The following is a 15,750-nucleotide window of genomic DNA, read 5'->3' on the forward strand; positions in this document are numbered from 1 at the left end:
TACCTTGAGTTCCACATAGCCACTTCTTTCACGGATCGTCTTGATGGATTCCCAATGCAGATCGGCCGGTTTCGAACTAGATCACCGATTTTTTAAACCTTGATTTATTATATGCATCTTGAGTGATGGATATGTACCCTACTCCTAAAAGGTAATATCTTAGTAATTCTATTGTTAATGTTGCTCCTTACAAAAGATAATTACTGAATTACATGATTACTAAAATTCATGAATCCTAACATAAACACGCACACCTGCAACTCTGCCATACCATAAAAGTAAGTTTTAGTAACCAGTAAAACACCAAGCAAATGACCAAATGTCAAACATTAATAGTACCAAGTACCAATCACATGGTAACACGTCCACTTCATCCTCCCATAATATAAAATGAAGATATACAACAATATGACAAGTAAAGGAATGCAAAACAACACTCAATGACTTGAGAGACCACTGATTGTGATTGTGCATATCATTTATCGTCAAGATGTGCTGCCTCTTCTGTATGAAGATATATATCATTTAGCATCAAAATATAAAATGAAGATGTACAATGATATGACAAGTAAAGGTGTGTAGAAGAAAACTTAAATGACCCAAGCGACTAATGATTGTTACTGTGCATATCATTTATCATCAAGGTGTATTGCCTACTCTGTTTCCACCAAATCGGTCATCTCCTCCTCGTCCAGAACTGCAGTGCTCTCCCTCTTAGTGATGCGGCTACCATTGCAGCCATCTGGTTCCAAACCTCAGGGTGGTACTATTCCCCCTAGACAGATTAGTGTTCATACAAATCAACCCGACTTAAAGACCTCTGTGTCTTGCTCGACCAGTTGCTCTATTCTCTTGTCCCAAGACGATCAGTCGATCTTTTTGCACTCTGAAAGTTTCCTTTAGGAATTGGTTGTCTTGGATGAATGGTAGATTATTGAGCCTGAAAAGTTTCTCGTATTTCTGTGGATCTACATGGAGAGAAATATGATTTAACTGAAATAAACTTGGTAACTGGGACTTATTGATGGTGCAAACTTCTGGAAGTTCACCTATTTGCTTACTTTCCTATGACCAACTGTATAAAACAAGTGACTAATAAACTAAGTACCTCCAAGAACATGCTCAACTTGTGTCACAATTGGATGATGGTGTATGTTAAGCTAAAATGCAAAAAGGCCACTTCTATAAGTTACGGTTCTTACAGATATTGTCTATACCAAAGCAATGTAAAATAAGTAACAAATTTACGATACATAATAACAAAATTTATGATGCATAACTAACTTATCAAATAACGCAAATAGATGTTTTATTAGAGCCACCATAGACTACTCTCTGATATCCTTTTTCTTTTCCAGCATTCTCAGTGTGTATTTATAGTTGATCAATGCCTAGGTAACAGCCTCTGGTTCCATAAGATTCGGATTCAGCCTCTATATATGCACTCTTTGAGGGCCTTATACCCTCATTGTTTGGGCCAAGTGTAATTGTGTACTTCATAGTTTATAGAGGATCTCATCTTCTGGACTATAATCAGGTTTGTGCCTACTTGCAGATGGTGGTTTTTAATAGTCAACAAATTTGTGGTCATTATCAATTTCAAAAAAGATTGTGAAAAATGGAATATTGTTACTTGGCAAGATATCACTGCATTTTTGTTTTAGTGAATCTTTGATAATCAGTGATGAAACCTGCTGACAACACCCAAGCTAACAGCAATAATCAGATGGGTGCCTTCTCTTAGAATGAAGATATTATAATAAAAGTGCCTTCTCAATAATCAATGAAGATATTATAGTAAATGTGCCTTCCTGTTAATCAATAAAATCACAGTCATCGTCTTAACTTTGAAAAAGAATGTGAAAATTTTTGAAATACTTCAGTAGGGAATTTTAGCAGAGATTTGTTTAGGTGGATCATTGATAAGTCACATACTTGGATGACCCCCTTTTGGGGTTGTGAGTTAGGTTAAGAAGGTCAGATGCAAGATTTCTTCTCTTTTTTATTCTATATTTTTTCTTGAGGCTGTTTTCTCACTCTGGGTGACGTGGTTGAGTTACCTAAGTTGCCATAGTGAACTGCCTTTTTCTTCTTTGCTTGCCATCACATTTGAATTGCATGAAATTACCTAGATTTTTCCTTGTTCCAAATGTAGAAATGGATTTTATAGGTTTGGATTGAAACTTTAGTGTGATAGGTTCTTTGGAATTTCTGTGCAGTTGTGTTCAATGTGCTATTATGATCATTCCTTAATACTTTGAATTGCGTATTACATTGATATTTATTGTTTAATGCCTTTGTCTTAGACTTGTTAAATTTAAGATTTGGTGTTATATTTTAGTTTCCATTGCTCTCATCAGGTATTTGATAGGAGAACCAAGAGGCTTATAGAAGAACTCATTGATCCCAAAATTGTTCTTTCGTTACGAGCTATTTACCAATCAAAGATTGGTCTAGGGCTTATTGATAAGGGTATGCTTCATTGACTTCCAGGAGTTCTCACCAAATTCTTTTGCTACAAGGTGTTTTAGTTTTTAAGAAACTTACATCCGTCTTAAACAATATTTTTCCAGTACACCTTTTTCTTTATTTTTTCCCCTTTTTCTGATGAGAAGTCCTTTGTCTTGCATGGCATGAACCAGGTCCCCGGCCTGTAATACCGCTTCTCTCTATTTCTAACATTTGATTCAATTTTAAGTCCTTTGTCTGGCATGGCATGAACCAATGTGTTACATTCTCTATTTCTAACATTTGATTCAATTTTATATCCATCTTAAACATTATTTTACAATTGCATGAGGAGCAAATGAGATCGATGTGTTTCCCTTAAAAGGTAACAAGGATGCCTTAACCGCTTCAAAAGGACTAAAACAACACGAGCATACATTCTGGGAATTACCCTAACCTTGTAAAAGAATGTTGTATCCCTTTGATGAAGAAACTGAGGCTCCCCTAAAACTAGCAGACGTGCAACTGGTGGGATTGGGGGAGGAAACACTTTGTGAATAGTTCCGCAACTCCCAAACTTCCTAGTACCAAATTAGACTCCAGGCAATGTTACACTTACCTGTGGCCAATATCCATGAGGCTCAACATGGAACCATTTAATTCACATATTTCTAATCTAATCATCTAAAGTCTTTATCACTTTATATCTTCTTAAGCATGGTCTTATGATCATAACTAAATCCCTTAATTTTATTCTAGCCATAGCATTCCTTGGGAACATGACTAGATTGCATAGTTTTTTCTATTTTACCTGTTGCTGTAACTGTACTATCACTAGTCATACTCTGATCTCACCTTCATGAAAGAGAAGTGTATCTAAATGCCTGCCAATTAGCAAATCCTTGCATGACAAACGTATACCAACTGCTGAAATTCAATTAAAATACTGAAGAAGAGTAACAAAATAGCCCTTTGTGTTCTGAAACTTAGACTCTCTCTCTCTCTCTCTCTCTTAAGTGGTAACTTTACTTCCATTGTCGCAAAAGTGGTAATCCTATTTTTGTTAATTTAAAAAATGATGTGCATTTATAGAAAATTTTGACCAAGGGTGTGGCCCTGGGTAGAGTGGAATGGCAGAACAAGATTTTTGTAGTGGACCCAAGTAGTTGGGATAAGGCTCGGATGATGATGATAATGATGATGATTTAAAGAAGCTATTTACAAGGCTGAGTCTGTGTACATGACTCCATGATGGATCCTTTTAGTTACTAAACCTATTTTGTATCAAAAGTGGCTTCTCTGTTCCTTCCTTTGCTAAGCATCTGCTTTTTCATTTGATCTCTCCATGTATGCTGTATTGATTTTGTAATCTTTGCTTGATGATCCCTTATCTTTTAAAAAACATATGCCAAGGGCAAGTTTTCTCCTTTTTTGTCTCAAGATATTACATTTCTGGAATCATCCTTAGATCCAATACAGGTCATGGTTTCTGGCTCCAGTAAGCATTGACCGTGCCTTAACTTTGTATGATTCACAATTTTGAAATAGAGCAGATATGGTAGCAGAATCTTGCCCAGGTTGTCCCTAATTATGCCCCCTGCATCTGCTGGACCTCGTTTCCCACACTTGCTGCATCTAAGTTTTAACATTCCTTCAGGGGGTGGAGTCCATCTACTAGCTCTCTTTTGTCTTATTGTTTTCGTATATTCTATGTCTACCCAATGATTTTCAAGATGTGACACTAAGTGTCCCCAAAACTCTTTTCTTACTCTGGACCACAGTATGACAGTTGCTCTTATTTTTTATTTTATTTTGTCCACCCGCGACTTTTATTTTTAACCTTTCCAATCAAATCACCCAAGCAGTTGCCAACAGATTCAGTCTTCAAAGAATATGACCGTCTTTTGGAAAACATGAGGTTTACCACTGCTCTAACAAGGCTCAAATGAAGGGGACAGAACTCAGGTGAAGCTAAGCAGTTCCAAAATGAAGGCCCAAATCTCTGTAAGCACACGGTACAATGCAAAAACAAATGGCTCACTGTCTAATCGTTGTCCTTGCACACACTACATATATTTGAGATGGCATACCTCTATTTATCAAATTATCAACTGTGAGCACCTTGTTCAATGTTACCAGCCATGCAGTTGCCGGATTCTTCAATGGACCATGCTCTTTTAACCATGGAGTCTTGTATCAAACTCTTAGTCAAGATGTGATGCATAGATTTAATTGAAAATGTCCCCAGGCATGCTGGCGTTCACATCAAGACATCCCCCCCCCATTTGGCATATTGAAGGACTTCTTCGTGCATAGCTTTGAGTGACTCAACTTCTCCCTTCTTTAGCGTATGACTGAATCCTGGGGTGCATATTGTTTTATGCTGCACCCTTCAAGTGTTCATGAGACCAGAGCCTTCGGTTTTGTTGCCACAGTAACCACCCCTATAAACCGAAAGCAGAGTGGTACTCCTATCCAGTTATCTAACTAGAATCTTGTGCTTCTTCCATTTACAACTTGCCACCTGATATTTTTGATGAAGGCGGAGCAATAACTATTGACCCCTCTCCAAATTCCTGCGATTTTACTTTGGCTTCAATATGCTTCATGAACCCCACCGGTTATTCTATCCCTTGCTTGCTACTACTAGCCTCCAAAGTTGTTCTTTGTGTATTTTAAATCTCTTTAGTCGCTGATGCAAGAAGGGCCTTGTTTGTTTCCTTAATTTTCCATATATCCTAAATGCCCTGCATTTTGTCTACAAGAAAGGACCCAATTAACCAAATGGATGTGATGCCCCTCTTCTAAGCCTACCCATGAAAAGCTCGTCATTATCTTTTTAATTTCTTTTGCTAGGAAGGGACAAGAAATAAATGCATGTAATATGTCGATAGTTAAGATATTATCGACTTGAATAGGGCGATTCTTCCCTCTAAGGATATAATTTCTTTTTTCCAAGCTGCTAGTTTACTCTGAAACCCCTCTAGGTTCCTTCCCCACGTTCCTTTGCTGCTTTCCTATGGCACAGTGGCAAGTCTATGTATTTATTTGGCATTTTATATATGGTACACACTATACTGCTTGCGAGCCCTAACCTATCATCCAGGACCAGAATCTGTAAAAGCCTAGTGTTTTCCATGTTAATAGCTGAAGCTACCGAAGCACCTTAGTAAAACATATAAATTCTTCATTTGTGCCACAGTTGCAATATCAAAGTGTCACAAGACCTTTAGGAGATGACTTGAACGCTGTTAGTAGGCCAGATTGATAGACTTTGCCAAACATACAAACTAAAAAATCAGACACTATTGAGAAAAGGATAAGCTTCTTTTATCCCAAAAAAAAGAAAAAAAAAGAGGAAAAGGGTAAGCTTCTGTATGCCGGGAAATGCCTTTTTGGTGCTCGCTTGACAAGGATAAAGAAGTTGACTGAGGACAAGCATCCTGAAATCCTGCTTCATTTTTCAACGGAACTCATCAACCGCTTTCTCCACCCAAAAACGCGATCTTGACCAACTTCTTTTTTGGTTGTTTTAGTTTGAAAGACAAATTTGTTGCACTGATCTAGCACATATAGCAGAAGGTCAGCACCAGGATTTGGAGTAGATTGCCTTCTAGTTCACAAACCGCACGGCCATTGTGTACTAAAAAATAAGAGTCAGTCCTGAATTTTCTGACTCAACCTTCCTTCCTTTGATCCTCGTCGCTAGATAGCTTCCAGAAACTCTAAATATGAATGATACGACAAAAAACAGACATTTATAAATACATAGTTATGCATAGGTTGGCACTAGGCAGAGGGATAACTATGACCTATACCCAATTTTATAATAGTGAGGATGCATAAGGACGCAATTTTGTGTCTCTACCATAGATAACACAATTACGGTCCTCATGATTTTCCAACTTTATCCTCCTTATTTGGCTTCAAAATTCATTTATCGCTCCCTCATTTCTCAGAATCATGTATAAAATATTATTTTCAGTGAATGGATTCCTTAAACTGCCAAATTTTAATATATTTCCATGTTTTGTGATTGGTTTATTTGCATAATTTAGAAATGATTTTGATTCTGAGAGGAACATGTTTCATCTTTGTGCAGGAGCCAAAGATATCTTGCTCAACATTTCTAAGAAGCAAGGGAAGCGAATGGATTCACCTGAATCTGCTAAAGACATCCCCAAATTCATTGAATTCTTTAATGTATGTGTTTTATTTAAATAAGTGATATTGAGCTATTGAAAGGCCATTGAATTCATTTGATTTTCCTACCTCAATGAAGAAATAAATTATCATAATAATGTTCATATGAATAGGACTATAGAATGACACTAGATGTAGAATGGATATATAAATATATATATATATATATATATATATATATATATATATATATATATATATATATATATATATATATATATATATATATAGATTGTTAACTGTTCTATTTATAAGAAGGGGGATACAAGAGAGTGTAGAAGTCACCCACAAGCCGGGGCTCTAGCGAAAAATAGGCTTACCAAGGAATGGTAGCCCTATACAAAAAATGGCGTTGCATCTCAAAAGTTAACCCAGAATATATAAACAAGAAAAACAGGGTAGCAAAAGACTGTCTCAAAAAAATCGGGTAGTGCCGTTGTGGGCTCTGTCCTTAGTGAGGGTGTCCGCCTGTGCATTGGATTCCCGCCAGGTATGCTTCCATGAGACGACCATATCCCTGCAAATATGAGTAATTTCGTCATAAATTGGGGTTAGATACCAGGGGCAAGGTGAGGAGCCGGTGCCCCAGGATATTTTGGGCATCTCCTTCAATAATCAGGGGTTGACTCCAAGAAGAATTGAAGAGCTTGGGGCCAGTTAGAAGGGCCATGGACTCAGCAAATTGGGAGTCCGCATGGCCAATGTGGCTGGAAAAGGAAGCCAAAGTGAGACCATTGTGGTCCCTGAAGATGCATCCCGCACTTGCCGTGCCTGGGTTGCCGAGAAAGCACCCTTCGAAATTTAGCTTGGTTTGACCCAGGGGTGTTGGAGTCCAATGATGAGCCTGGAAGATGCGCGAAAGGCAGATGCTGAGCAAGGTTTGCCAATTATGGAGGAATGTTGAGGAGGGTCGATTGTGGTTGGTGGCCCAAAAAATGACCGAATGTAGGCCCTCCAGCAGGGCCTCAGGGGCATAGAGATCTTTCTTGTCCTCCTTCGCCCTCATCCATAGACTTATTATGTTCCATCCTAGGGAGGGACGCTGTACTCAATTTTGGTCCGATCTTTTCTGCATTCTATTGATAAAAAAATCCCACTTACTGGGTAATGATTAGAATATCTCCTATGACCATAAATTCATTTGCAAGGAACACCGAAAGAGTGTCAACCTTTTGTGAGAAGCAATTCCATATGTGGGAACAAAGTCTTCTAGGGAATGTTTTTATTCCTGTCAGTAATGCATCTCTCTTGATTCTGTTACACAACTTGTTTTTAATTTTTTTAAATACGTTCGCTAAGATCACATAACAAATAAATCAAAGCATGACTGAAGTAATTGGAAATGGTTCTTTGTTGATCATTCAATTGGGGTCAGCTACGTCTACCTTATTAGATACCGCGTACTCTCTTCATCTAATCCCTGCCTTCGATCTTTTATTGTCTTGCTCTAATCTCCTTATTGTTGTGCCTTTGTTCTGCACCTTACTACTATGTTAACTACAATTTTGTCTTAGCTCTCCTAATTTGGCCAAATGGGAGTGTAGGAAAAGAGTGCAGGAACACGTGGCCCTTACATATTGGGAAATGGACAATGCCATCCTCTCCCTATCAGACAAATGTTTGTTGTGGTCATTTTGAATTTAATAATTCTGTGACAGTTCAAGTATTCTTATTATGGGGTTGGTTTGATATTTATGCCTCTACATGATTCTGATGCTGAAGATCTATGTGGAAAGCTATTAGATTATTTTCTTAAAATTGTATTGTAACCATTCTTATTTGTTCTAGGATCGTATCAACATGGATGAGTTTAAGTACCCCGTCGAACATTACAAGGTGAGCATTTCTTTCAGACCAATAATTCAAAGTTACATTCCTTGGTTAAATTGTGTTTGCAATTAGTGTTTGTCATTATAGAAACTTGTTTACAAACTAATCAGTGAAGATTGATTTAGGAAAATATAAAGTTGTGCAATACTACGAAGTATTCTGCATGACATGGATTTTTCATGAACACTGTTTTGTACTTGAGTATGGAAACTTGATTTCATTATCAGTAGCTTTGAAGCATATCTTGTATTTGATTTTCATTGAACTTATTCTTTTGTTGCTTGTTACTCCTTGAACCACATTTACATGTATAGGAACTGCGATTATGGAGGATTGAGAGCAATGCCATTGGGACAAGAGAAAGTCTAAAATGATTTCCTCTAGCTTCTATGAGACTGACAAATACTACCATTAAATAAAGGAAAATATTACATGATTTAAAAATTGGAAATGAGAACATGGGTCTGTTGCTTCTGCATACTGTGCTTGTAGTTTGGTAGTTATGCAATGTTATGTTTGTATCATGTTATACAGTAATTGTTTTATTCCACTTCCTGAACGTGACTTTGGTTAAGCAATTAATTAGTTATCTTTTCTGTGAAGCCTGATAACAAACTTGTCCAACAGAACAATAGAGCAGCATTTAGGACCCAGGGATTTATAACTAAATAATTCTTAAAGCCCAGTCTTTGAGTTTCATTTTTAAACCAGTTATTCAGCAAATTTTTCTGGTTGGAAATTTATTTCTTAGGTTGTCTTGTTACGGCTGGTGTACCATAAATAACAAGTCATATTCTCTTTTACAAGACTTTTGTTGTCTAATAAGGTTGAAGATGCACTTGATCTCATCTCCATTAATCAGTTCCTAGGGCTTAATTGGTTCAGATTTCATCACCTCCTCTGATATGCTTAAATTTCTTGGTGACTGTTATTTTTGAGACATCATTGGATATGCCATCAATGATTTTGGTGCTAATTTTCTTCTTGTTCATTGATGATTTCACCACTCGCCTTTAAGAATGAGTTTTTGTTTATGCTCTATTCATATTTGTTATGATTTGTAGAGGGATCAAAGTTAACGGCTCTCTAATATTCATTCGTTTTCTTTTCTTTTGTTTTTTAATTCTTGTTGGCTTATGCATTAAAGAGTTTTAGGTCTTCAATGTACTTGCATAAACCGTTCTTCCTCATTTTATTCATCAGGATGAGTCCTTATGTTAAGCAAAATTAGTCAAAAATGGAAGCGCTGTAGCTTCCTATAGCTTGTCCTCTGTAATAGAGTGACCTTTATTAAAAAAGATTCAATTTGTAAGGTATATTTTCAAAGTTTTGAATAACGTGCTTGCAAAAATGTTTTAATGCTTATGGGTAATTTTATGAAAATTTTGAATATATCAGGGTTCTATTTTCTGAAAATAATGTTGTTCTATTTAAATTACTTTCCAGTGATTCGCTTCACTTTGTTTTGGTTTAGGGCCTGAAGCCGAAGACTTTGGCCGATCAAAGCCAAGGGAAACTGATGACTTTGGTGTCTTGGATTTCTTTAATGCAAAATATGTTTCTTTCACATTTTATCTTTATGTTTCTTGTCTTGTTAACATGATATTAGAGCAATTTAGATCTCAGCAGTCTCTTTTGTTGTAAATTTTTTTGTTTCCTTTGTACTTTCCGAACACAGTCAACAATCTTCTGTTTCCCTTTTGTGTTTCCCTGCATGATTAATTTCAGTATCAATGAAAGTCAGAACTCAATACTAAACAATCAGGAAGCCTGCTTCTTAAACACATCCTTATTCGAAAAAGTTAACTTAGGTATTAACTGCAGCAAGAGAAATGACTTACAGAGTTCCAAGTATAAAAAAACATCCTTTTCTGTTCAGTGCTCACCTTTCTTCGAAGATTTTTGAGGAACACAATGTGACTTGATTAATTACATTTATACTCTGGAAAGTAGATATGTGTTTTGAATACATCTAGGTGAACAATGAAATCTAAAATCATTTGTTTGTACTCTCTTGGTAGTAAGTTGTATATTCTGTTGACATAGAATATAGTCCAAATTCCAAATTTTAATTTATTTAATGTTTGTTTTTCTTCGTGAGATATTCCCATCTTTTGTTGGTTTCATTGTCTTTTGTTTCCAAAAAGGTGGAATCATAACACATTTTCTTTATGGGCAGACATTTAATGAATTTTTCATTAGAAAGTTAAAACCAGGTGTTCGACCAATTGCATATGAAGGAAACAATGGTGTGGCAGTTTGCGCTGCCGATTGTCGCTTAACAACATTTAAATCAGTAGATGATAGTTTAAGATTCTGGATCAAGGTAAATTTTCTGTCTTTGGCTTCAATAGTTGATAATTGCATGCTACGAGATGAAGAAGTTCCTTGTTTGGAGTGATAGATTTGTGGAATAGATTCATATAGTCCTCAGATTTTGCTACATCTGCGCTAGTCAAATGATCAGGCAGATTACTTAATGGGCAAGCTTTCTATGCTTCCCCTACAACATAAAACTTATATACTTCCCCTTATCCAACCCTAAATGGAGGGCTAAGATTGCCCCAATCACAATGTCACGTATCTACACTATTTTATTTTTAATTTTTTTTTTCTATAAACTATTTTGACACCAAATTTTGTACGTCGAATCCTCTATTAAACTCACACCAGCGAAAAATATTAAAAAAATATTTCAAGTAAAATAAAATGACCAAAATACCCCTGAAAGTTTCAAGGGGTATTTTGGTCATTATATTTATCGAAAAATTATTTTTAATATTTTTTATAGGTGCACCCAATTAGAAGATGGCACGTACCAAATTTCATATTCATACAATTTGTATAAAAAAAATTAAAAATAAAATACTTTGAGATGTCCGATCTAAGATCAAACGGTGAGTGACTCTCTTGATCAAAATTGGACGGCTGGATGGTAGGGGGACGATAGAACTTCTATGCTATAGGGGAAGCATAGAAACCTTTCCCTTATTCTTTTATTTTAGCTTCACAGGATTGTAACTTAGTTTGTGTTCCAGAGGATATAAAAAGAATAGGTCATTTTGTTTGGTCATTTGGTGCAAACTTTAAGAGTTTGAATGCTTGACCTTCTTCATCTGAAGCTGGATGTCTACCCCACCAAACCAAAGACTAATGAACAAAGGATGTTGTATAGGTGTCATATATTTTTTTGCAATTTCTTGAGTTTCTTCAGGTTTAGCACTCAAGACTCCAGATCTTGGTGGGTTGGTTTCATGACATATTTCTTTTCTGTCAATTCATGGTGTATTTTTTCAGGGTCGTAAGTTTTCTGTTCAAGGCCTCTTAGGGAAGGATATTTGCTACAATGCTTTAGATGAAGGATCTTTGGCAATATTCCGTCTGGCCCCACAGGTAGAGTGATGATACATCTCATGTTTTAGATTTATTTATAATCATGTATGGATAGATTGTCTGTTATCTATTTTCCTATAATTTTAAATGGTTACTTATGAGTTTTCTCCCTAATGGGTACAGGATTACCATCGTTTCCACGTTCCAGTCTCTGGAACCATTGAGAAATTTGTGGATATTCCTGGAAGCTTGTACACTGTATGTTATTATTTATGATGCCATTTTCCATAAAGATTTTACAGAAGACATTTTTGTTTTATAATTGATTTTCCTTTTATATTGCATTCATTGCTAAAACCCAGTGAGTTATCATGAATGACCAGGTTAATCCTATAGCTGTGAATAGCAAGTACTGTAATGTCTTCACTGATAATAAGAGAGTGGTCTCCATAATTTCAACCGAAGAATTTGGAAAGGTATATGAATTTTTTGATGAAGAATAATATTGATGTGAATTCCGTTTTTTCTTTTTTGTCAATTCCTTTTCACTAGTCTCTATTGGTTGTAATGGCTCAGCTGGCTTTTATTATCCCTTGTTTGAATAATTTTATTATTGGAATCCCCTATATTTCCAAGATAGACCCTGAATGAGACATTCTTTCATTACTTTCTTTGGTTCAAGCTCCTGCATTAATTGATGGTCTTGAGACATTCGCTCTTAATTTCTTTGGTTTAAAGGTTTGAATTAATTGGTTGCAGGTGGCATTTGTTGCCATTGGAGCTACGATGGTTGGTAGCATCACCTTCTTAAGAAAGGAAGGAGACTATGTCAACAAGGGAGATGAGGTTTTCTACCACCCCTCTCTTTTGTTTCTTTCTGGAAAAGTTTCACTTTCAGTACTTGACTGCTAACATTCCAATGCTTCTTTCCTGGATTTTGCAGTTTGGATATTTTTCGTTTGGTGGCAGCACTGTCATGTGTGTTTTTGAGAAGGTTAGTCGCTTGTCTCATATACTAAAACAGCACGAGATAGTAAAGGTGCTGGTACTTGGTCTTCATTTTATGAAACTTTTTGTTGTGCGCAGCTTTTAGCCCAACATGCCTTTGATTAATTGCTCTCTCTGTACCTTTCCCTAATGGATTCTGAAGTGTAGATGAGTGTAAGGTCGTAGTGAAAACCATCACCGTTTTTGTTGAAAAAGCCTCAATAATTTTCAGACAAGGATAGCTGCTTTCATATTGCGGTGTTTTAATCTATGTTTCTTATTCTATGAAAACGAGTCTTCACAATAATAATATAATTCATAAATTTATAAAATTTGTAAGATAAACATTAGTTTTCATAGATGCGCTTGTCTTATGCATGAATAGTTATTCAGAGCTATTATTTTTTGAATTTTACTTAAATAATTTCTCTTTGTAGAAGTTTTCAATTTCATCTTGGATTTCCCAAAGGCAAACTAAATTTTTGAGATGTCCCCAGAAATTAGCTGCCTGACTAAACTCTAAGACTGAGTCAAAAGCTTCAATGTCCCTAGTTCAATTCTTTAGGTGTTATTACCCTGAGCTCCACAGGCAATGTAGGCCGCAGAAGGAAGTTGCATCCCTTTTCTTTTGGACTCTCAATACCCATTCTATTTGGACTTTTCTGTTGACATTGTGGTTCTTTGTGAATGCCTCAGTATTATTGACACTGAATTCCCTGGCTGTCACGTTTGTTTTCTATTTCAATTGCTTCTCGGTTTTGAATTCTTCTAGCCCTGTTAAAAGTATGGGGGACCTCCTCTATCTACTGTTACATTTGAATTTTGAACAAAAATCCAGGATGCGATCGAGATAGATACCGACCTCCTTGCAAATAGTGAAAGATCACTCGAGACTTTGGTTTCTGTGGGGATGACATTGGGTGTCTCCAAACGGAGATCGAATGATATCAGAAGGCCTACTTTGGAGGATAGCATCGTGGGCAACCCTACTTAAGAGTGTTAAAACTTTTAAGAATCGAAAGTGACTGCATTTCATATTTTATTATGAGTTGATCTGCAAACCTATTTGTATATTTTGTATTGTTCAAGCTATTTACAACGATGATTAATGTAAAACTTGGTGTAAAGTGGGTTCCAAGGTTTCTGAATGTATGAGACATGTATTTCTAGGATCGAAGTGCATTTTGATATAGGAAGATGATACTTTTCTGTGCTGACACGTGGGTAGGATACATTGCTACCAGTCACTGTTTTTTCTCTTTTGCATGTGATCTCTAATGTTTTCTCAAGATCACATTCATGAGCACTACACACTCTCTCTCTCTCGCACTTGCACACATTTCATCAAATAAGTAATAAGGTAATTCACATCAAATAAGAAGGTTAAACCACATATCCTCTCTCCCCCATCATCGGATAAGAAAGGTTATACCTAGCCCAAGGGAAGGAAGGAGTGAGATCAGATAGAAGGTGAGAGCAAAAAGAAAAAGGGGGAAATATGTATGACCTTTGAAATTGCAATCTCAGATAAGCCCTCGGGCCAAATTGTAATCTGAAATAAACCCTCGGGTCTGTGGAAAGTGCATGGGTTCCCTAAAAAAAAAAAAACAAAAAAAAAGAAAAAAAAAAAGAAAAGAAAAAAAAAAAGATGATTCATATTTTATTATTTTTTAGGGAAAAAGTTTATTTAATTAAGGTGCATCTCAAAAATTCATTGAAAAAGTTTGTTTTGACTCTAGAAAGCTATCTAATTAATATGGAAAAAAAAAAAAAGAGATCTCAAGTTCCAAAAACAGTACATCTTGCAAGATTTTATTTGGACCGTCTATTTTCAAGATTTTTATGCAGGTCAGCTTGATTTTGAGACACTTTTGGAGTCAAATATTTTATAACTATAGATTTTCAAGCCATCCTAAGAAGTTTTGGCACCAAAATTGCATTTTATGACATTTTGATTTGACTTTGATTGTTTAAAGTTGAAATTAATATGAAGTATATTGTTTTTTCACTGTTGAAATTAAAATATTTACTCGTAATTTTTTAAAATATTCTCATCTTATAACTGGAATTTGGGTACTTAATTTAACCTACATGTGAGGTTATTGAGATAAAGTTTGAATGGAGGTTGAGAGAGAAAGGGAGAGTGGCCCAAGGGTCAGGAGGATAGAGAAAGAAAGGGGGGCTTCATAAAATGTGGGTCATAGTCATTAGAAAAAAGTAGAAAAGATAAAGCTATAATTTGAAGAAAAAGATTTAGACAATTAAAAATCCTTCTTTTAACTGGAAGGTCCGTGGGCTTTCAATGGACCTAAGATTTATTTGGGATTATAGTTAAAATGGGTGCTGTTTGTATAGAGCCGAGGCTCTAAACAATTAAAATAAAGTGCATTTTCAAATAGTATCAAGTAATGTGATTTCAATACTGAAAATCATTGTGATAGCCTTAAAACATATTTTCATCTTCAATTATAAAATTTAAAGGTTAAAAAATAGTATAGATCGAGCAAATATGTGAAAACTTGAAAATCTTAAAAATTTACAAGATGTACCGTTTCCAAAACTTGAAATCCATTTTCTTCTCATGTCCATACTTCTTAATGTCAAGATGATTAATTTAAAAAATAATGTAGATCGAGCAAATCTATAAAAACTTGAAAATCTTAGAAATTGACAGTCCAAAAATGTGTTACAAAATGTACCGTTTCCAAAACTTGAAATCCATTTTTTTCTCAGGTCCATGCATCTTGATGTCGAGATGATCAATTTGAAGATATTTGAGTATCAAAACAACATTTTCTAGTTAAATTTTTTAGATGTGCTCTAATTTGATTGTTTAGAGTCTCAGCTCTATTTAAACTTTTTCCTAGTTAAACATTGGGGTATATATCCAAAAGAAAAACGAGGGATAGGCGAGATGAAGGAAGCAAACTAATGTCACCGCCGTCGTAC

General features: G+C 35.7%; 1 protein-coding gene across 4 annotated transcripts in view; it reads left to right on the forward strand.

The window, feature by feature from the left end:
* LOC18448287 (phosphatidylserine decarboxylase proenzyme 2) overlaps nucleotides 1-14,016 on the forward strand; it is a 37,929-nt gene extending 23,913 nt beyond the window's left edge. For all 4 annotated transcript variants that reach the window (XM_006858344.4, XM_088852425.1, XM_088852426.1 and 1 more), the window contains 10 exons: nucleotides 2,361-2,472; nucleotides 6,551-6,651; nucleotides 8,440-8,487; nucleotides 10,661-10,807; nucleotides 11,779-11,874; nucleotides 11,998-12,072; nucleotides 12,198-12,290; nucleotides 12,574-12,660; nucleotides 12,758-12,808; nucleotides 13,640-14,016. In XM_006858344.4, coding sequence (XP_006858406.1) covers nucleotides 2,361-2,472; nucleotides 6,551-6,651; nucleotides 8,440-8,487; nucleotides 10,661-10,807; nucleotides 11,779-11,874; nucleotides 11,998-12,072; nucleotides 12,198-12,290; nucleotides 12,574-12,660; nucleotides 12,758-12,808; nucleotides 13,640-13,795 — 966 coding nt within the window. In that variant the 3' untranslated portion in view covers nucleotides 13,796-14,016. The remainder of the gene's footprint in view (nucleotides 1-2,360; nucleotides 2,473-6,550; nucleotides 6,652-8,439; nucleotides 8,488-10,660; nucleotides 10,808-11,778; nucleotides 11,875-11,997; nucleotides 12,073-12,197; nucleotides 12,291-12,573; nucleotides 12,661-12,757; nucleotides 12,809-13,639) is intronic.
* The last annotated feature ends 1,734 nt before the right edge of the window (nucleotides 14,017-15,750 follow it).

This window comes from Amborella trichopoda, chromosome 11 (assembly GCF_054954075.1).
Source record: "Amborella trichopoda isolate Santa Cruz 75 chromosome 11, AtrichopodaSantaCruz75HAP2 v2.0, whole genome shotgun sequence".
In the NCBI taxonomy this organism is placed as follows: Eukaryota; Viridiplantae; Streptophyta; class Magnoliopsida; order Amborellales; family Amborellaceae; genus Amborella; species Amborella trichopoda.